This window comes from Falco cherrug, chromosome 3 (assembly GCF_023634085.1).
Source record: "Falco cherrug isolate bFalChe1 chromosome 3, bFalChe1.pri, whole genome shotgun sequence".
Lineage (NCBI taxonomy): Eukaryota > Metazoa > Chordata > Aves > Falconiformes > Falconidae > Falco > Falco cherrug.
Window position 1 is genome coordinate 41,820,847 of NC_073699.1, and position 21,915 is coordinate 41,842,761.

The 21,915-nt window shown below is 40.6% G+C and overlaps 1 protein-coding gene across 10 annotated transcripts in view; it reads left to right on the plus strand.

Moving 5' to 3' along the window:
• The window catches only part of EYA1 (EYA transcriptional coactivator and phosphatase 1), a 168,578-nt gene that overhangs the window by 80,190 nt on the left and 66,473 nt on the right, over positions 1-21,915 (plus strand). For 5 of the 10 annotated variants that reach the window (XM_055706027.1, XM_055706024.1, XM_055706026.1 and 2 more), the window contains 5 exons: positions 1,471-1,520; positions 2,924-3,051; positions 16,263-16,343; positions 18,231-18,300; positions 18,681-18,826. In XM_055706027.1, coding sequence (XP_055562002.1) covers positions 1,471-1,520; positions 2,924-3,051; positions 16,263-16,343; positions 18,231-18,300; positions 18,681-18,826 — 475 coding nt within the window. The remainder of the gene's footprint in view (positions 1-1,470; positions 1,521-2,923; positions 3,052-16,262; positions 16,344-18,230; positions 18,301-18,680; positions 18,827-21,915) is intronic. The other 5 variants (XM_055706029.1, XM_055706028.1, XM_055706025.1 and 2 more) reach the window with 3 other exon arrangements.

Genomic DNA, 21,915 nt, shown 5'->3' on the forward strand with positions numbered 1-21,915 from the left:
CAATGTATTGAAAAGCACATTATGCAGTACTTTAAGTACCCAGTTACAAAAAGATTGATGTTTTTCAGCATGCATTTTTGCATGCTTCTTCACATCTTCTGTAATGTTCTGCATTGCCTGGCTGCCCCGAGCAGTTGTTTACTCTTGCTAGTAGTAATTCTGTCTGTGATTAAAAATAACAAAAAACCCCACCCTACAGACACATAAGTAGGATTTGCTTGGATGATTTTTATGGCATTTAAAATGCCTCATCTCTCTTGTCTTTGCTCTGTGATCGTTTAAGAGATGTCAGTTCAGGTTGAATGGAAACGCACATGAAGGATTCTCAGTGCAGACATTAAGAGGATATATACCTTGCCCAGAGAAGCTTTTGTGTGCTTTTAAGCTAACAGTGTCTAGCAGCGTATCTTCATCTGAATTTTATCACCTGCTGACAATCATTACTGGCTACAGAGAAGAGTCTGTTAGCATAGCAATGGTGTTTATTCTAATAGAGTATGAAAAATCTACTACTCACCTGAGTTATAAAAGGAGCTGTTTTATTAAACTAGAAAATTAATGCTGGGATTCCCAGTGGAACCAGATTCCTTTTCTTGATGAGTGACCTCAGAGGTAAATGCTACAGCTTCTTCCTGTTTATTTAGCCAAAGTGTGCTTTTAAGTCATTTTATCAGAAATCTCATTAGTGGCCGAAATTTTTACAAGAAAGACTTTGTGCGGTGTTGTGGGGGATTTTATTCTAATTCGCCCTGGCTGGAGGTGGGCTTGTTATGGAGACGGTTGTGTAATACTGTTGGTCATATATTGAGCATCTTTACCATAGGTAGACCTGCCGCTTGATGTCCCCCCTCCCCAAAATGGTTTCAGGCTTGCTTCGCCCTTCGCCTTTGGGGTGAGCAGAATGGTGGGTTCCCCACTGCCCAAATGCGGGGGAAGGATGGCGAAGAGCGGAGGAAGAGGAAGGCCAATGTGATGGGGGCAAGAAGGTGCCAGGAGTTAAGGGAATGGGAGGAAGAGAGAACTCGGCCGGTGATACATAACAAGAGGCAAGAGGGGTGGAGGATGCTGGGGGGCTCGGAGGTGGCGCGGCTCCCTCTGCCCTCGGCGGGCAGTGCGGCGGGGTTACCTTCGTGGGGGTGTGCGGCAGAGCCGTGCTGTGCTGTGCCGTGCCGTGCTGTGCCGTGGGAGGAGTGAGCCCCTCTGCAGCTGTCACGGGCCCCTGATGAATCACTATCCCGTCACTTGGCCGCCGTCCCCCGGCGCGGGGAGGAGGGAGAGAGACCTGCCGGGGAAACAACAGTTGAGCCTTCAATTTAAAGACAATATGCCTTTCACGGGCACCGCGCCCTCCTCCTCTCCTTTTGGGTTTAAAGAACAGAATTGTCATCTGTGGTGATATCCTTTCTTTAAATTAAGGCCTTGTAGTAAAGCGGAGTAATAGAGGCTTCTGTTTGTTTCCCTGGTTTACAGGTGCAGAAGTCCCAAAGCAGTTCAGATGTTGCTGTTTCCTCAAGCTGCAGGTAAGGATTTGATTGAAAATTGCTATTTTTCTGCAAGTGTTCTACTCTTTTTTTTTTTTTTTTCTAACTTCAGGTGGTAAGTATTCTTGTTTTCCGCATTAGGCAGATGAGTAAGTGTTGGAGTGTCGTTGCTTTTATGTGTGTGCAACCATGTCTGTAAACCATGAGCATGTACGCTTTTTCACTGAATTGTTTGACTTTATGTTAGTTACTGGCTTTTCAAACTCATTGCCATATCATCCTTCTCTACTTGTAGATTGATTTAGGTAATGAAATATAAAAAGAAAGATTTGTGTTTGAAACTCATGATAAAATCTCACTTAAAATGTGAAAACTTTGTAGCTGAAATGACACATAGGCTTAAGGATACAATTACCGTGGGAGGAATTTTTTATATAATTTTAATAGTCTTTAAAAGAGCCTAAGCGTTTCTTTTAAAGTGAAAAATTACTGGTTCAGATGCCTTGGAGGCACAGTAACCTATGAAATTTCTACTGGGAGCAATTACTTAGACCGAGCACATCAAATAACAATATCAAAAGTTTTAGGTGTAAAGAAACGGAAGGATGGGGCACTTCAAGCATAAGTTTCCCCAGCATCAACCAAGGGGGAATTTAAGGTGATGATGGCTGTTGGCCTTTTTATGTAAGGCTATTAAAAACACAAATTGGAAATATTAGCTGCTTGCATGCTGTATAAAGGTTTCATTTTTGCTTTCAACCGGAATTGGTCTCTTCTTCTTTTGACTAAGCAACAGCTGCTGAGATACAGCAGAGTGCTAAGGCATACTAACGCCTATATGGATTCACTGTATGTTGGTCATATCCCTTTTCAGTTGGGCACGCTTTATGTAATCCACAAAGCAAACAAGTGAGCAGACATAATAATGTTTTAATGCTGCATTTGTTTCAACGGAAACAGAGGAACAATTAAGTAGTTTGCCAGAGTAAACACATACATCAGGAATATCTCATTCCCTGTCAGTAGATGATAGGTTTCCACAATTGCTTGAAGTGTTTTATTTGGTTTGGAGGCCCATTATATTGCCACTGAACGGTACGTCTTGAAAAAGCAGAGTGTTAATTTGTTGTTAAGAGAACATGTGTCTTCATATATTGGGGATTCCATCTTTGTACCCATCTTAAAAATACAAAGTGACATGAATGTTTAAAGTACAGTACTTTGTGTCTCAATTTTACTCTGTCAGAAGCTGCAAAAATAATTATCGTACGGGGGGCTACAAAAGGAGTTTAGCACAAGGAAAGATCAAGTTGGGAGAAGCTGTTCAGTTTTTAGTAAGTGGTTTTGGAATATTGATTAATAGTGGGCTGCATCTCATATAGGTAATTCCGCTGTAATCCATGTTGAATATGTCACTAAAACTAGTTGCATCTTGTTTTCAGGTCTATGGAAATGCAGGATCTAGCCAGCCCACATAGACGACTAAGTGGTAGTAGTGAATCCCCCAGTGGTCCAAAACTTGATAACTCCCATATAAATAATAATTCCATGACACCCAATGGCACAGAAGGTGAGCCGCCATTTATTTACTCTTTCACAGTTCGTTTTTTCTCCTTGTTGCATTGTTGTCTTGCAGTCAGTAAGCTATATAGAGAAAATGTTATACTATTTTATGTGTTCCATGTTTATGTAACATGGTGTGTAAAGCCAATGATCAATGTTTATTAGTGGTTACTATTATCAAGTTTCAGCAATAGCGTTCATTCCAGGTTTATGTTCCTTTCATGCGGTTTGAATGGACTGAGAAGGTAGTATGTGCAGAGCTTTAAAAAAAATAATCCAGAAAACCTGAAAGGGTAGTTTAGTGATGAGAAAAAAAGGAGGTGTTTACAGTTGTCGTACTACAAAATGCAATCTTTCAGTCTTTTTCACTATTTTGGTATTTCTGTGTTCTCACTTTTTGCAGGCTCCTAAGGCTATGAAAGTTTTTTCAAGCAGGCTAATAAAAAAACCTGAGTGTTGAAATTTCCTCAGGCTAGCTTGCTGCTCTGATAGAGTGGCCAAAATTCAAACAGGTGTAGTAATTCAATGGGGTAAGCTGATACCTATTTTTCAAGAAGCAGTCAGGCAGATGATAAGTTATGTTTGTTCTCAGTCAAATACTAACAGCAGGACAACCTAACAGCTTTGATGGTAATATAATACAAATATAATGCATATAATAATACATATAATGAAACACAGAAGGCTTTATAAAATAAGCAGCATAAAATGCTCTGTCCTGTAACATTTCTGTGGCAGTAGTAGGAAAGATCGTATATGACATTTTCCTAGCTATGTGAGCAGAGATTTTAATGCATTACTGGAAAAGAGTCATGCAGCTTTAATATTACTTTTCAATATAAATGTATAGTTAAACAACCGCTGCAGCAGAGATACGGCTTTTTTTCCTAAGAATTGGGTCATATTAGTGCTGTCAGACTGTTTAGGATTATGGGCATGCATTGCATTCTTCCAGGAAAGGCACATGTCAATCAAACAGATGTCGTCCCCCCTCGATTCCCCAAACATCTCTGTTATTCATTCTAATTGGAGTCCTCTGTAGTGGGGAGGGTTCATGGGTTATCAGATTAACAGGCATTTGTGCCAGAGTTGTGTATAATTTACTTTTTGCAGTTGCTGTAAAAGTATTGTTGCAATCGAATTTTAAGCTATCTGGAAAAAAAAAAAAGTAGCCTTTTAAGGAGTACCTAAAGTGCTTGATATGTTAATGTAGTTTAAGCAGAAAAATATTTTATGTTCACAGATGAGTCTTCTGCCTTTTAAATAGCCAAGTATATTATTATATTTTTATATCATATTATCAGGTATATACCAGTTTTGGTACAGGATAAAATTGCTTGACCATTTCAAATTAAAGTTCCTCTAGCTCATGAAAGCCTTTGCTGTAAAATTCACCAGCTTTTGTACTTTGTGTGTAACTTGAAGGTTCTTTAGTAGCACAAAAATGAGTGTTCCTTGCAACACTGAAAGACGCTCACCATCTGGCTCGACTTTTTGTTCTAAGTAGGTTTTGTGTGCAGAGGCATGCACTCTGAAAAACGGGGTGCTTAATATTTCTTTGTCAGGAAATGAGCCATTTATTGTATCTATTCACGCGCTGACCTCAGATGGCAAATAATTTTGGAAATATTATCCCAACTTCTAGGTAGGTATCAGAGTTTATTAAAGAAAGTAAATTAAAACACGGTATCTTATTTACCTGACGCAAGAATTTTGAAGTTCAGGTTTATTAATTTTGGGATGAATGCTACCCAGAAAGCTGTAGCTTGCAATAACGTGTTTACCTTCTGAGATGAAGCCAAACGGTTTTCTTTTGTTTGCAATTTTCCCTCAGGTGACATGACCCTCCTCAGCACTGCAGACTGGTTGCTAAGCCCTAGCACACAGAGCCCCGCAGGTTTGGGTGGCTGCGGTGGGCGCAGCAGGCGTGGGCACTCAGCATGTGTTTTCAGATGTTGTCCAAAAAGTGTTCTGAGAAATAGCTTGTGCTTGGCGATTCTGGTCTAAACTTGCTCAGCTGAGAAGTCCTGTCTCTGATTGCTCTTAAGTGACAAATAAGGAAAAGTTTGTGAAAAAAACTATAGAGTAATTTATTTCTGAATTAGGCACCGGCCAAGAGACAAAATTTGTGAGCGAAGCAGATGCCTAAGAATCTAAAGGTGGAATTCTTACTGTTGATCTGTTTTATCTTGAGAAAATGTTTGGTTTGGGCTCCTTGAGCTGCTAAACAGGCTTATAAAAAAAAAAATGGAGCAAACGAAGCAAGGGTTTCTTTTTTTTGTTGTTTTTCTCCCTTAAGGAAGGGTGAAGTAAAACTATTTTTTCTGAGATTCTTGAAGCAGAGTCCTGCTGAGACACAAGTGCAGACTGTAAGGATGCAGTCATAAGGGCTTGCCCAACACCTTTCTTAAAATGCTGCAGTATGGTTTGCTTGCTTGCTGCACGTGGAGTGGGGATGTGGGTTGCTGAATCTTCACAGGTTAAATGTAATATGTGAAACCAGCTTCTAGTCTGCTACACACAGTCATCCTCACTAACATGAAAGAGCCCTCTGTTTCTGGCATGAGGGAACTTCATGTGAGTGAGAAACAAGGCCTCTAGGTATTTGCATGTTATAAATATCTTGTAAAGATATGTTAAATTTGATTTGACTATGGGTGTGATTTCAACAGATTTCCATACCCTGAAGTGCAGGATATGTTCACTAGATGAGGGGGAGGGGAAAAAAAAAACAGAAGAAAAAAAAAAAACCTGTCCCAAAGTGAAATGGCTCTGTTTCAAACAAATGTTCATTAATTCCTCTAAGGCACATTTTCAGACTTGTCTCTTATTGATGTTGTTCTACAAGAGGATGTGGTTGGAAGATAGCTCACTGTTATTAGCTAATATTTTTAGCTTCACACTTAGTGGTAAATTTTCAAAGCACTGAATGGGGATTTAGTTGTGTGATTGAGTTTAATCTCTGCATGCAGCTTTTATATAATAACTCTTTGTGTGCTTAATTTCACTTTGGTGGAGCAAAATTACTGCAGTGCAGAACTGATCAGGTAGTGCTGGCCGAGGACTGCAGCTGAAGAAATCCAAGGAGTTTGGGGTGACTGCTATTTATTTTATTTTATATAAACATTCTTAAACAAGTCAGGTTTACTACTTCTGTCTCAGGCAGCAATTTCTCTGTGGATTCTTTTAGACAATAATGATTTCTGTTGAAAAAAGACTATCCTTTTAAGTTTGTGGCAGATCATGAGGCAGTCTTCATAGCTCTGGATGTATGTGTGGTGAGGCGAAAAGTAGCATTTCCTTAACATCTTGATTAAAAAAATATCATAGCTAATAAGAAATAATTACTTTGTTGGTGTTTGATTTTTTCTTCCTTTTCTCCGGGCTGGGTGGCATGGTCTTCAAACCAGTGGTGGGGAAGTAACAAGGAAATTATAGACCTTGACCAGTCAGAAATTTCCCAGAATGAAATGCGGAGGAGTAACACTAAAATGTCTGGCTGAAGGCACTCAGAAAAATCAGTCCTGGTGTGCCAAGGTGGTGTTGATAATATAAATACCGCAGTATTGGGGGCTTCCATGTTCTCTTTAAGTATTTTTCCACAAAATACCCTCTGTTGTAGGGATCAGCAAACACTGGTCACAATTTGGCCCTGTATGACTTGCCTAAGAAAACCTGTTAAAGAGAAAAAAAAAAGATAATTGAAGTAGGGATCAAAATGTTCCTAGTTGTGCCTTATCTCTAATCATCCTTTGTCAGTGAATTGCTGTGGTGGGTTGATACTGAAGGAGTTAAGGAAACAATAACAAGAGAAGCTAATAAAATTGCCATTCGTTAACAATTTATCAGACAGCTAGTGGCTATTCCAACAACAGTGCTCACTTTGGTAGCTACACTTTAGAGGGGAAAGGCTGTGAGTAATCAATAAATTTGAAAGGAGTGGCAAAGCTGTTTTCCATAGCGGACAACTGCATCCAGTTTCTGCCGACAGTGATCTTTACTTTTATCCAAAGAATGTTAATCAGTTCTGATGGATGACATAGATTGAGAAACAGTAGCCTGTGGGCCATTGTGATGATGATTTATGCAACTGGAATAGAAAAGAATAGATGAAGACTGGGAGAAGAAGCCGCGGTTTTCCAAGCAACTACACTTCATTCACGTTAGGGGTGTGGAGCTGCTTCTGCCCTCGTTTTTGGATGTTCAGAAGGAAGGAGAGAAGGCATTTTCATATCAAGCGGGAAGGGAAAATGGATAAGAAATCGAAGATCAGATTTTCAAAGATACATAGGAAGGGAGGCTTCAAAGGGAGTTGGACATCAAAATTCCTTTGGAATAAAAAAAAAGGGTTCTCACTCTTTAAGTACCTGCTGCAACATGAGAATGAGATCCCACACAAAGGCAGTCACAGCTCCCCACTACGTGACTATCTGATGGGTGGCCATTAGACAGGTTGTTTTATGTCTGGTGAATGTAAATCCGTCTTCAGGTTTTCAAAAGGCAGCGCTGTGTAGTGTGTTTGTGTCATGGTTTAACCCCAGCCGGCAGCTAAGTACCACGCAGCCGCTCACTCATTCCTCCCCTGCCCTGGTGGGTTGGGGAGGAGAGTCAGAAAAGAAGTGGTGAAACCTATGGGTTGAGATAAGAACAGTTTAATAATTGAAATAAACTAAAATATAATACTAATAAATGTAAGGGAAGGGGAGATAAGAAAAAGAGAAAGAGAAACAAAACTCAAGGAGAAAAATCAACCACAGCAAACCAAGTGATGCACAATACAATCGCTGACCAATGCCCAGCCAGTCCCCGAGCAGCGATCCTGCCCCAGCCCTGGCTAACTTCCCCCCCCTCAGTTTATATACTGAGCATGACATCATTTGGTCAGTTTGGATCAGCTGTCCTGGCTGTGTCCTCTCCCAATTTCTTGTGCCCCTCCAGCCTTCTCGTTGGCAGGCATGAGAAGCTGAAAAGTCCTTGTACCAGCTATTAGGAAGAAAATTAACTCTATCCCAGCCAAACCCAGGACAGTTTGCTATCAAGTTGCAAAATTATAGAATGGAAAAAAAAAGTTTTCAGTATTTTCTGAAGTAATGATGGAGTAAGATGCTGAAAACCCTAGAGAGGATATGAGTTGGTTGAAGTTACGATACGTGATTGAGATTTCTGTAAGTAAATTATATGTTGAGTATTTGTTGTAATTCTAATAATACTTTGTAGCACTCAAAATATTCTCCCAGTATTGCAATCAAGCCTGCACATTGGCAGTGAATGACTTTTAGTTTTGTATAAGTTATTAATCATTTTTAATATTTATTCATAATTTTGTCTACTTTGGGGTGCAAAGTTGTGGTAGGTGATGGCAAGCAGACAAAATGATCCTCCTTTGGAAGGTGTTTGGTGCCTTTTAATTGCTCATTTCTCGTGTTTCTGCCAATTACGTATGCTGAAGTTTCTGTACTTGTGTTTGTGATGAAGAGCTTGGCGGCATGAAACTTAAAATTGATGCAGGGATACCTCCATATTTAGACATCCTGAAATAATAGTACAGTAAAGGTAAATCTAATACTTCCATTTCAGTAGGGTGTTAGTGTCAAGAGCTATTGATACTAACTTCTTTACTCAGCCCCAGCAGAGCACAGGATGACAGTTGCGTGGCCAGAGGCAAAGACTGCAGTGGTCCCAGGCCCCAGAGTGACAAAAGCACCCTGGGGGTCTGTGGGGGCTAATAATAATCTTCAACCTGCTGCCACTTCTGGAGGATAAAAATCATACACGACACTGCCCGTTTATGTGAAGGCAAGGGGCTGGCTTGGACTATCTTTTCTTCCCTGCTCTTTACCTTTTTCTTCTTGCTGTATTACATTGGCTTCCTTCCAGACTCTTTGTCTTATCTGTGCTTTTATTCTCCTGCTTCCCCATGAGTCTTTCCGTCTGTTCTGAGCACATGTAGCATAATGCTCTATTATTCCTCTTTCATAGGTTTTTGGCCAGTGAAATAACTTGTCGACTCCTATGTTGGCTCAGCCCAGCAACTCCTGTTGCAAGGTCTTGGGGAGGAGATTGGCTAATAAATATTTGTGTATTTATTGTCTTTTCTGTATGTATGTGCATCTGTTTGTGAAAGTTTCACTATTTTATTTTCCCCCATAATATTTTCCTGTAAGACAGGGCCTCATTTAAGTGAAAGGTTAATAGCAGTACTGGTTCCCACAGACATTTGAGGGAAACAAAACACTCCAATTGACAAATGACTTTTAAAAAATGACATATTGGAAGCACCATTATTTTAATATATTTTATTTTTGCAAGCCTCTCCTAAATGTGTGGGGAGCACATGCCGTTCCAAACTGTGGATGGAACGTGGTGGCGTGACAGCACCCTCTGAGTGTGTCTGAGGGTCCCAGAGTCCCGGTGGCACAGCTAGCTTTGCACTGGCTGTGGGATCTCAAGAACCTATGAAGGTATTCACTACTTCATCCGCATGCTGTAACTGCAGTACATCACACTAGGTGTGGCATCTCTCCAGGGGGTCCAGCCTGTTACGCACAATCTGCATGCATGCAATCACATGATTGAGTGGCGTAAGATAGAAATATCATACACCTGGCCAGTGATACAGATAAGAAGAAAATACAGCCCCTGCTGTTGGTGTGCACCAGCAGAAACTCCAGGGAACAGGAGTAGAACATCTTAGTCTAAGAAATAGAGTGATATTTGAAGAGCCTTAGCAACTTTGGAGACTTGTGACTTGATGATTTAGCACCTTCATTTGTGTCTTGTGATTTTCCGAGGATTTTTGCTTATCACAGGTAGATAAAAAAGCATGAAACTTGGTTATGCTTCATGTCATCAGACCCCTGGATAGTGAGTGAAGTACCTGTGCCACTGGGTTTGATGAGACAAGCTGCTGCTGCTGTGTGGAGGGGAATGCAAGTTGGTGCTATCCCTTTTTGTACAGGTGAATTTGCCTTTTAAGTCTTGCACTTGTAGAGTCCAGACCCTGGCCAAAAGTAGAGGATATTATTTCCATCTTATGAAAGGTCCCACCCAGACTGTCATTCTGCTTCTGTCTTCACGTCTCAGTCCTCTGTCTTGTACACACCCAAACGGCAGAGCTTGACTTCTCTGTGATGCTCTCTGTTCACTTGAAGGCCTCCATATTCTCAGAAGGTAGCTGATGACAACCTTCTCCACCATTAATGGCTGTGGTTGTGGCACTGTGTGGTCATTCTGTCTGGCTTTGGTTAAAGAGTGTGGGTATTTTACACGGACCCTGTGCCAACTCTTACACATGGACAGGGGAGTTGCCATGGTCAGATTCCGAATCAGGTACTTAGGAAGAGAAGAAGAGAAAAGAAATAGGCCGTAACACCTCTAAAAGGGTTGCTGGCTCTGAATTGATTGCTGCCTTCATTTAGACAGGAGACATGTAACCGTTCTGTATAAACTGACAGATGAGTGTGAAGGGTTAAGAACATTAGTTTGACTCATCTCCTAACTGCAGCGATTGAGAGTATTTTAACCCATGACTGTAATTGTCAGATGAATATCCGGGTGAAATCTTGATCAGCAGCTACAGATACTATCAAAACTTGTCTCCACCCATATGGTTTTGAATTTTCTTTCTGGTTTTGCACTGTAGCAGTGATGCTACGGTGATGCTACGATGATGCTACTGTAAATGTATGGGTTTTTACTGCTAGGTGAGCAGATGCAGTGATGTTAAAGCTCTTTCAGTTGTACTGTGTAACATAAGAGGAAGGTGATGGCTGTGGGGGAGCCATGCAGGCAGTGGAAGCTGGGTGTTAGCTGCAGCCCAAATACTGCAGCAGTTCTGAAGCCTTCTCACATCAGAGGAGGGGAGAGCAGGAAACAGTCTGGGCTTGAAGTAGAATGTGCTGCTTTGAGCAGGGACTTTCTTTGAAAACTACACATAAATTTAGTCTGGAAATTACCTTGTAGTAATTACCCTTTGGTAATTTCCAGACAGTGAGATTCAGAAGAGTCCTCTGCTTTGAGAAGCAGGAGCAAGTAAGTTTATCAGGCTTCATGGTCAGGAGCTGATGATTTGATGGTCTGTGATAAAAAAGGACAGTCATGTACTGGATAGGAATTAGTATAACTAAGTAATATGTTTATAAGTAACCTATAACCTTTAGTAATCTGTTTATAATTGCAAGATTCTTCAGTACAAAAAGAGGAGAGTTTCAATAAAATAATGGAAAATATCCTCAGCTTAGAGATTCAAGGTAGAATTTTTGTCCCATTGTTAGTGACAACTACCTTTGAGCTTTCAGGTGAGCTTTGGGCTTCTAGTGGGTACAGAAAGAGGATGGTATCAAGCAAAACAGTGTATGAATAGTAATGGATACATAAAATATTTAATCAAGATACCTACCTGTTGTTTAGCTGCCAGCATTATTTACCTGGTGTTTAGCTGCCAGCATTATTTGAAGAGTCACCTTGAGACAAACCAAAACAGGACTAGAGACTGTATCTGTATGTCTATAAACAGACTAACAGCCTCACTTACTTTATTGAGACTCTTTGTGCCAATGAACACTGAGAGCTGTCAGCCAGGAATGATTTGATTTTTCCCACTTAATCGTATAATACAAATAATATAACATTATAATATTACTTCAGCCTTGAAACTGTAAAATTAAAACTGATTTAATGTCAGCCATGTTTACAATATTTCTGTTCTGGTTTAATGTATATGGCATAACTGTTGACAAAGACTAGTTCAGTACAGCAAGCCTATGTATTTTAGATAATCAAAGTTATTTAAAAAAGGTATTTAAAAACCTTACTTTTTGCATGCTTGAAGGTGCAATCTTTATGAGGTATTCATATAATTTTTGTGTTAGGAATGGCCAAAGGTTAGGTCTGTAAATCCAGATTTTAAACAGGCAGCATCTCATTCCTCGTAGCACTCCTTATGCTATATACACCAGTGACTGAATGAATGATAAGCTGTGAACTCAGAAAGTTGTTACTTGGCCAGTTGTGGGTTCTGGTCTGAAGTTCTCTCTCTCGGTGGAGTCCAGAAACTGCCATGTAAGTCCATTTTTAACCACCTTTTGTAATATGGCTGACAAAACAGAGCACATTGCACTTGCAATTTCTGAGTGTCTTAAGAAGAAATATCTTGACAATTGATATAAAGTTAGATCAGTAGTTATGCTAATGCCATCTCAGAATTGTTTAGAATTGTTTGCTTTTTTTTCTCAGAGTTAGCACGTATGTTATCATTTCCTACTCATATTTTTTCTGTTATTTTTGTTGTATTGTTTTCTTACACAGTTCCTTTTTACATCTTGGGTTTAGAATCTCATAGATGACTTGGAAAGAAAAATAAGGGGTAAAAATGTCTCTCTGTTGACATAGTTTCTTAAGCTCCTTGGTATATGAACGAAATCTGTATCAGTAATCCTGAATAGCTGTTGCATTTTTACACCAGGTTAGGAATACATTAGCTTTCTTCTTGAACTTCTTATTGATATTCTGTTTTATTACATGAGTGATTTTACTGGCCCTAAAACTTAGTAGCATGTTGATAAATCAGAGTCTGTCTCTGTAATGCAAGTCTGATAATTCTGTGCCTCTGTAAAGGTCTGTTCTGATGAAGGAGCAGCAGAAATGGGAGCTTTCCCGTTTCACTTTCTGCAGTCTCTGCCATGACTGAGCATGGTGTTGGCAGTTACTGGCAAGCTTGCAGCCTGTTCTGTGTAGGTGTGGCAATATTCCCACTCATGTTTGTTGCCCAGTGCCATCCTGTGAAGCTTAGGACATGTTGCAGAAATGTTAACTGTCACGGAAAATGTGGAGAGAAACTGCAATCCAAAGCATGCTTAAGGAGTATGTGGCAGGGCCAGATCTGTGCCCATCCGAGATCTTGCGTCCTTGGACAGCTCCATATGTCTCTCCTGATAGACATGGATTGCTGGTGTGCTGCTGTGATGGAGTGACAGGCTCACAACTTTAGGCAATCCCTTTGCAGCTCGCTTTCCCTGTGATTCTGCGGCAAAATATGCTCAGTTTTGGCCTTGGGCAAATGAGACCTTCCTTTGTGGTGAGAATACACATGGAAAGTATTTCCAGTGGGTAAAACCATGGATGTTCTTCTCAGTTAATTTCTTTGTATAGCAAACTTCCATCCTCTTGAAATATGTTTAGGCTCAGATAGAAAGAAATATGCAGTCATTTTCTGGCATTTTGATTAAAATGTTTGGGGAATGGAGGGCTTTTCAATTCCTATCCATCTTTATTAAATTCCCAATGAGCTGTGGTGCAAAGTTCCACTAAGATCATGGTTGTTCCTAAAGATGGTAGGATAGGGCTTACTTATTATCACCCTTCTAAAAGGGTATCCAGATCAGGAATAATGTGAACAGCATTTCTTATCCTGCTTTTGGTGTATTCAGGAAATAAAACAGCTGAAAGAGGAGATGTAAGGAACAGTTGTTACGAAAAATTTCTGAGCACCTCAATCAGCAGGTAGAATCCACTTCCATGAACAAGGCACTGCACTGCAGTTCATGTATCTTGTCCTGTATCTTCAAAACTAGTATGTCTAGTAAACAGCATTCAGTTATAAACATTGTTGCACTGAAGTGTTGCTCATGAGCCATAGAAATAGAAGTTCATTTTGATGCGTTTTTTCCCCAAAATGGTATCTTGAACAAGGATCTGAGATCCAGGTAGGTGCAAAGGCACATGAAGTGGGCTTTTAAGCCAGTGGCAAGAGGGGCATTTACATCCACTTAGAAAGAAATTATCCTAAAAATCTTTATCTAGAACAAATGATGCTATAGGTCTCTATATTGTGTGAGGTAGCTCAGCGTAGTCCTTGGACTGCTAGTTTGTGGTGTTCCAAACAATACTTGATTTTATAAGGAATATAGAAGAATTGTTTCTCCAGTAGGGAAGAGGGAATGAGTTTGGAGAAAGCATATACCGAAATCTTCCACCCTTTACCCCGAGTTAAGTTGATCTGCGTCATCTTCCTCTCTTCTCCTCCTCCACAGCTGTCAGCCATAGAGAAAAGCATCTTTCATTGTTATTTCCAGAAGTATAATTGCATTATGGAAATTAGGTTCAGAAGACTTGCAGATTTTTGGGAAAGCTGGAGTAATCTATGATGAAAGTATTACTCTGACTGTAAAATGCAGCTGTGATAAACTTCTAAGAAAAAGCACAAGACAATGTAGATTCTATAATTCTTGGAACCTAGATTAACAAACTGTGTAGAACTTGGTGTAAAAATCTGGTAGTTTCTGGAAAGTTAGTTGGGATAGACACTTTGCAACAAATACTTTATTGCATCTGTGAGTTAGACTTCCAGTATTTAGTTACGAAATGAATGTTGGATGTTATATGCTGTGTTTTTAAGAAATAGATTTGTGTTAAGAGTTGTTGTTCAGATCATTAGCACACTCCTGAAGTGAACCTATTGGACACTCTTTCTTACCACACGTTAGTTCACCTTGTGGAAGCTCTTGGACTTCACTTCTTTCAAAAAGTGCTCTGCAGAAGTGCAGCTAATGTTCTCCAGTTGTTGATGGGTGCTCAGTCCTTAGGACAAGACTAAACCTAGCATGAATACCCCACCCTACCCCGCCCCGAATGCCTAAACTGTGGATACTTGACCCTCGGCACCAGCCATTTCACTGCATGAAACTTTCTTTACTGGGCTGCACTGCTTGCTAATGCAGATATATGAGTTTTGTGTGGAGCTAATATTGATCTCCTGAGTTAGTGTGTGCAGACAAAACATCTCGCGTGAGACTCAAAAGAAAATAGTGGGCAATTAGTAGAATCTTGAGAGATTGCATATAAATCCCATGGATGAGGTTGGGTGAAGAAACTAGTTAGGCATGTGGAAGTATGAATTTGGATTGGTAAGGAAAGGAAAGGCCCTTTCTCCAAAGGGGAGGTGCTGCTTCTTTATCTTTTCCAAAACTGGCACCAAAAGGGTTTCTGCTAGTGATGGTTGCAATTCCTGAGCACATATGTGTAGACAAACATATAAGCCTACATACACATGTATGCCAAGATGACACCAAGGCTTTACATGTCAGATTGGGTGCAGTTTACCTTGGTTTTCTCGGATTCACTTTCTGCAGTGTTACTGAACTGCCTTGCTCAAAGGTCAGGTATGCACCAGCGCTGGTGTGTGGGAAGCGGTGACTGTGTGTGTCAACAGGAGCGAAAGCGGTGGGAAGTTGATAGGAAGATCAGCTCCGGTGTTTTCTGAAATGTCATGCTCAGTTGCCTTTGGTGTGCTGTAACTCCAAAAGCTAGGTATGTAAAAATGGATTTGAGAGATTGCTGTGCTGATCTGATAACTCCCTGCGTGTAGGTACTGTGCCTGATTGCATCCATGCCAGTTCAACCCCATCCTTGCTCCATGGATTGGAATACTGTTGTTACTGAGGTTGTGCTGGTGTAACAGAAAGGGGAATTTTTTTATTTACGTGAGGCTTTATTAAAAGTTGTTAATTAATAATCGGTTATGAAACAGCATGAGCCAGGTGAGAATCTCTCTTACTGTCATTCGTTTTTACTCTCTGTGTTGGGCTGCGGGTGCAGAGGGAATAAAACGTAAAAGCATTCTTTGAAGCACCTGGTCAGGACTGTCCCCCTTTTTTTTATTCAGGGTTGCTGAGTACAAAGTTGGTTTTCATTTTGAGAGGAGAAATACACCATGAGGAAAGTGTTTTACTTCATCAGAAATTCTCATTTTTCCTCTGAAAAGTTATTTGGATGGGAAAAAAAATTTGAGCAGCCCTCAGAGAAACCCATTTAAAATTTATTTCCTTTTTTGTCTTATTCAAATTGCTCTTTCGAGCCTGTGAATGTCTGTGTGACCTGATCTAAATGTGGACCCGTATTGTTGGATCTGCAGGATTAAGAGGAATCAGGACAGGTGCAGAGAGTTGCATGGGGACTTCTGTTTTGTTACAGTGGCTCTTATTCCCTGGGGACAGAAATAACCCTCTTGATCATTTTATATGTATGTGTAAATCATAGCTGCCAGTACTTTGCATTGTTTGTATACACAAATACATAAAATGCAAAATATCTATAGCCATGATTTAAAACATTTTCGGCAGATTTTTGCTTTATTGAATTTGTGGCTGTAGTGAGTGTGTGTGCATGCGCGTGCAAGAATATTAGGTGCATATAGAATATATTTTATTTATATTTCTGTAGTTAAAACAGAACCAATGAGCAGCAGTGAGATTGCTACTACTACTACCACAGACGGGTCTTTAGACAATTTCTCAGGATCAGGTAAGGAATAAACAAAGGTTTTAAGCTCAGCATTTTCTCATTTACTATTTTCTTATCTCATGTGGTCTAAATCTGCACACAGCTGTTAAAAGGCCTTGTGCACTTTGCACCTTATGCTTATTTCTGTTCATCTTACTCAGATGGTGTAAGTCAATAGGAGTTTTCCCCGAGTAAGGAGCATTACAGCATCAGGCTTATTAATGTCCATTGGTCTTCAGTGGGAGTCTCACTAGGGAGTATTCTGGCCCAGAGTAATTACTCTTTTGTTTTCTGTGAGTAAACATACCTGCCTCTGTGATTAGTGTTGCAATTGAGGGGTAGGTCTTATTATTATCAAGGTATTCGTTCTTTTGTCAGGCTTGCTTTCTTCCTGGAAGCCAAACACATCTTGGCTTCTAACATATAGGAGACAAACACCGTGAGAAAATCCCAAGACGTTTGCAGTTTTGCGTACCTGTGGATTAACTGTGGTATTTCTAGCACATTGTTTTTAAGATGCAAATCAAATAAAAAAGGATCTGATACTGTGTCATGGGCTTATATGTCCAGAGTAGCAAAATTTGACATCTTTCAACCCATCAGGCTCCAAGTAGCCAGTCCTTCTCTGGTCTTGTTGTAGCCTCCATTTTCTGTGTGTGCTGTCAAGTATGGAAGCATCAAACTTGAAAGCCAAAAAAAGATTTCTAGAGTATTTTAAATCTCTGAAGGAAGAAAAGGTAGTGTGTTTAGTAGCTACGTACATCTGCGGTGATCCGACTAAAGGTTGGACCGTAACACTTAACCTATCTGCAGCCTCACAAGCCACAGAAAAGCTGTCAGGTGTGGAAGGCACAGAAAGAGATTCCTGGCTTCCCTCCACGCTTCGTGAGTGCTCCCGGAGTGTGAGGATGATGGATTTTCCCTATAGCTGGCGAGGAAAGGGGTAGCTGGCGAAGGGTAATTATCCGTGCCTTGTTTATTTTCAAGTACTTAGCGATAGGGCCTGTTGTTTCTCTGGCTGTCTGATTTTACAGTAGTCTCATAACCTGCCGCTGACCCCTTCCTGGCAAAGGCTTCAAAACCCACCTTGGGACCCAGAGAAGAAATAGCACCCAAACGGTAACCAGAGAGGGAAGGGCTCCTGAAAATAACACCCAGAGCAGAGCATGCCAGCACATCCGCCACGCTCCCGGCAGCACCCAAAAATACCGAAAGAAATTGGGATGGGTTGGTATAAAGCTCTGTGTCAGCGGTGGCTGGGCTGCCGCGGGAGAAGCTCATCACTGAGCCTCTAAGGCTCAAGTGTTTCACTAGGAACATTTGCACACTGGACATCTTTATGCAACGCTGACTGTTTTGAAGGTCTGAAAGCATTTTAGAAAGCAGATAAGATGTGGGGAAAGAGAAGGAGGTGTAATATGGTAATACATTGTATTATGGAATTATTCTTTTTAAAAAAAGAGAGGCACGTGCTCTGAAGCTGGCCATATGTTTTCAATCGAGACACGCATAAAGCTCCTTCATAAAATGTAGGTCTTAAAAATTCTAAAAGTTAATAAAATGTTGCACTTGAGATATCAATAATCCTTTGAAAATATGAAGGGAAATGTTTCCATTAGGAAATAGGTTGTTTGCATTGAAAATGTTGTCTGTGTGTGAGCAAAGAATATACTACTGCTCAGGAGTTGTACAAAGAGGCAATTTAGTATTTGAGATTTGTAATCAAGATTTTAATGTTAAGCACTCTTGTATAGCTCCTGATAAATATTATTTTCTAACTAAGGTATCGTTGATATTTGAATTTAATTAAAATCTTGTTAATACTCTGAAATTCTATTAGGAAAAATAATATTTATCTTCGGTGTGTGTATTTACACTTCTGTGTGCTTTCTTTTCTCCTTGGTGCAGCAATTGGAAGCAGTGGTTTCAGCCCAAGACAAACACACCAGTTCTCCCCACCACAGATTTACCCTTCCAAGTATGATATCTTTTGAAAATAATAATAGTAGTAGTAATAATAATAACTGAAATAGGCAGATTTTAACCTCATTTAAAATAATAATTGGGTCCATCTGTTAAGTCATAATTTAAACTGCAGCAGCTTCTAGGGAAAAAAAAAGCTTTTTTTAAAAAAAATGCTAAGTATGTATTTGAAAAATATTTGGAAAGTTCTTGTTTTACTTATTTTTTATTATTGATTTCTTACTGTTTTGTCTTTGTCTTATACTTTCTGTTGTCTAGCACAGCCTATGATTATGTGTTAATGAAGTAGCAGGATTATAATAAGGCTAAAAATAAGTACACACATGTCTGTCTAATGCGGTCTCTGTCCTATTTTCTGTCATTTGTAATCAATAGCAGACCATACCCACATATTCTTCCTACCCCCTCTTCACAAACGATGGCTGCGTATGGGCAGACACAGTTTACAACGGGGATGCAACAAGCTACAGCTTATGCCACTTACCCCCAGCCCGGCCAACCCTATGGAATCCCTTCATATGGTAAGAAATGCATGTCCGTGTTATTTTTTTCCTGAGGTAAATGTTCTTTAGATCAAGATTACGCAGCCCTTGAGCCAGTACATAGTGGGACGGCTGTGCTCTCGAGCATTTCTTGTGGAAGGCTGGTAATTTCCCCACTGGAGTGGGTGATGCTCGATTTATTTATTAAAGGTCTAAGAAGCTACTCAAGAGGATGCTCCGTCTTGGGATCAAGGAGGGAGATTAATTAGGTTTTTATTGACGATACACAAAAAACAGCGCTGAAATGGGAAAAGAGGTCTAGGGACTTCTGTTACACAGACACAGCTCCTGGTGGCTTTCCGAGGAGCTCCACTCCCCGGCAGTGCCATAGGGTACGTCAGTACATAAAGGTCTGAATTTCAGCTGATCCAGATTACTGGAACCCAAATTAATTGGTGAAGCTGTGCTGATTTTTCAGCAGGTGAAAGCAGATTCAAAAAGACCCACACCAAAAAAAAATTCACTTTAAATGTTTCAAAACTCCCTGGAGGTGAAAATTGAAGTAAATTGCCACTAAAGCTCTGTCTGCCTGATGAAGGTGATAGTATAAGTAGCAAATATTTCCAAAAAAATTTAATTTAAAAACAAGCTGCTGTGGGTGAGACCATTTTGCTGCCAGACTGTCTGCTGGCAGACCACATAGCAGTTCAGCAGCGAGGATGCATTATTAGAAAATAGGTCTTATATTTCTCTGGGGGAATATATTAAAAATATACAATCCACATGCTTTTAGCAGCATATTTTGTAAAGATACATTCAGGTGATCTAAGTTTTATACCAAAAGGACAGAACCCACAGTACAAGCTGTGCCCCTTAAAATTATTAAAACGTTGACGTGCAAAACGGGCGAACCTTTCAGCCTGAAATCTGCAAGCTGAAATCCACTGGGTCTCAAGTATATCCTACAGCAGATTATTGTGAAAAGTAGGTACAATAGATTATTATTTCCGCTTACCTTAAAAAAATGTGTTTTGTTAATATATCATCAATAATTATGACCCAAGGGAGCATTCTTCCTGGGATTACTTACTGCAAAAAATATGGTTACAAACATAAATAGGATGTTTCGTTTCAATTTGAACCCTTATATTTTAAACTTACAAAATACTTCAAGGATATTCAAACTACATTTTCAAGACTATGGAGACGGAGATCCTTCCCCCTGCCCCCAGAAGCTCATGTTGCTGATGAGAGCTTGTTGGCTATTTCCAGCTGGATCAGGCAGTGTGATAACAGACACCCCCTTTCCCTGCTGTGGTTTTCTTGACCTGTTTCTCCTGTGGATACCTCATGTTCGTACTTGGCTGGCCGTGGTGGCTTGGGCAGCCCAAACAGTGACTTTTTGTTTTTTTGCTTGGTTCCTCTGGATGAAATCCTGAGCTCACTGAAGTCAACTATAAAATTCCCACTGACTTCAGCAAGGCCTTGATTTTACTACTTGAGTTTAGCTGTCTCGCTGTCGTCGGAGCTGTAATTGAGAGTTGCTTTACTTGGCAACTGCTTGCTGGGGGTTAGCATGCCTGCCTGCTCTTTTGTTTTGTTCTGTTTTTTTGCCCAGTGCCGAGGACTTTGGATAATTTTGCCTGATGTTTTACATTGCAGAGCTAGTTTTGACCACAGAAACCCCCAGCTCCTGAGCCAAGTGGATTTTAAGGCATTTTGTTCCTTTCAGACTGCCTCGTGACTGGGGCTAAGGTGCTTCTTGCTTATGTACTTTATAGGAGTAATATTCAAAAGCAAATAACTATCAAAAAGTTTTGGGACCTAACACCGTATATATTTTTGTATACTTAAGGCACATCATATAATCAGTGTTCCACAACTAAGTCACATGGGGAGCACTGGGTCGCCCATTTGCAATAGGCAAGAACTGAAGCCTTGTTTAGAGCCAAAATTCTCCTCTTCAGTCTGCAGCTTAGACCCCATGTACCACCTGCCTTGCTTTTCTGTCGTCCAGGCAGAGAGCTTCCAGCAGGCATAAAGAGAGGACACCTGACACACGTGAAAGGAAAACTGAGTTGGAGTGGGGGGCTTTTTTCTTTTTTGCTTCTTTACTCTGGGGCTTACTAGAAGAAAAAATATTTGTGAATTCCTCTATCAGCCTCCCTGAAGTTTTCTCTCTAGGGCAGCGTTTGGGAAGGTGCTGTCTGGAAAGCCCCTCTAGCCTCTTCATTTTCCTACTCCCCCACCTCCACCGTGGTGCAGCCATGAAGGCAGGAAAGGGGGTGGAGGGGAATGCCATGACAGCTGCCTCCCAGGGGCTCCTGGCTCTGGTCCATCTGCAAAGCCCCTGAGGAGGCTGGAGAATTTCCTGAAGCGCCTTCCTCCTGCCTGCTGCAGTACCGGCAAAGCTAGCTTTGCTTACCAACTTCTTTTCTTTCCAGACCCTGGCAGTCCCCTTATGTTTTCTCACTGTCCCTTTCTGCTTCCTTGCATACGTTAGACTTGGGAGAAAGAGAAGGGAGCATCAAGGTCTGATGAGTGAAGGCCTTCTGGATGAGAGCAGGTGGGAAGAGTAAGTCCCAGGAGATGAAAGGCTCTTCATAGCATGGAGTTTTGCAAAAGAGCACGTCAGTGCCAAGTTGTCTTCACTCAAGTGGCATCCTCCAGCCGCTGCCTTTGATTGTCTCCTCCCACTTCATTTGAGATGGAGAGTTGAATCAGGCCGTTAAACCTGGACTAGAAATGTTAATGCTTGATTTAGTTAAACTTTCTCTAAGCGATATTTAACCAGCATTTCAGAAGTCCTGAAACAGACAGCAAATGGGGATCACTGATACCAAAACACCCATAGCAGGAGTTTCCCCTTGGTAACGAGGTGTCAGATTTGTCTTTGGAATTGTTTATTTGTAACATGAAATAGAAGAAGCAAGTAAGCATCAAGGAAAAACAAGCAAACAGGGTTAGTCTGGCAGTTAGCAGGTCTGGCAGAAGAAATTAAGGGTAATTAATGACAGCAGTTGAAAAATAATTATTTAAATGGCAGAAGAAAATATGCTGCCGTTTGTACATAGGGAGATATTGAAGTTTTGCAAACACAGTAACTTCTCAGCCCTCTCCTACCTTCA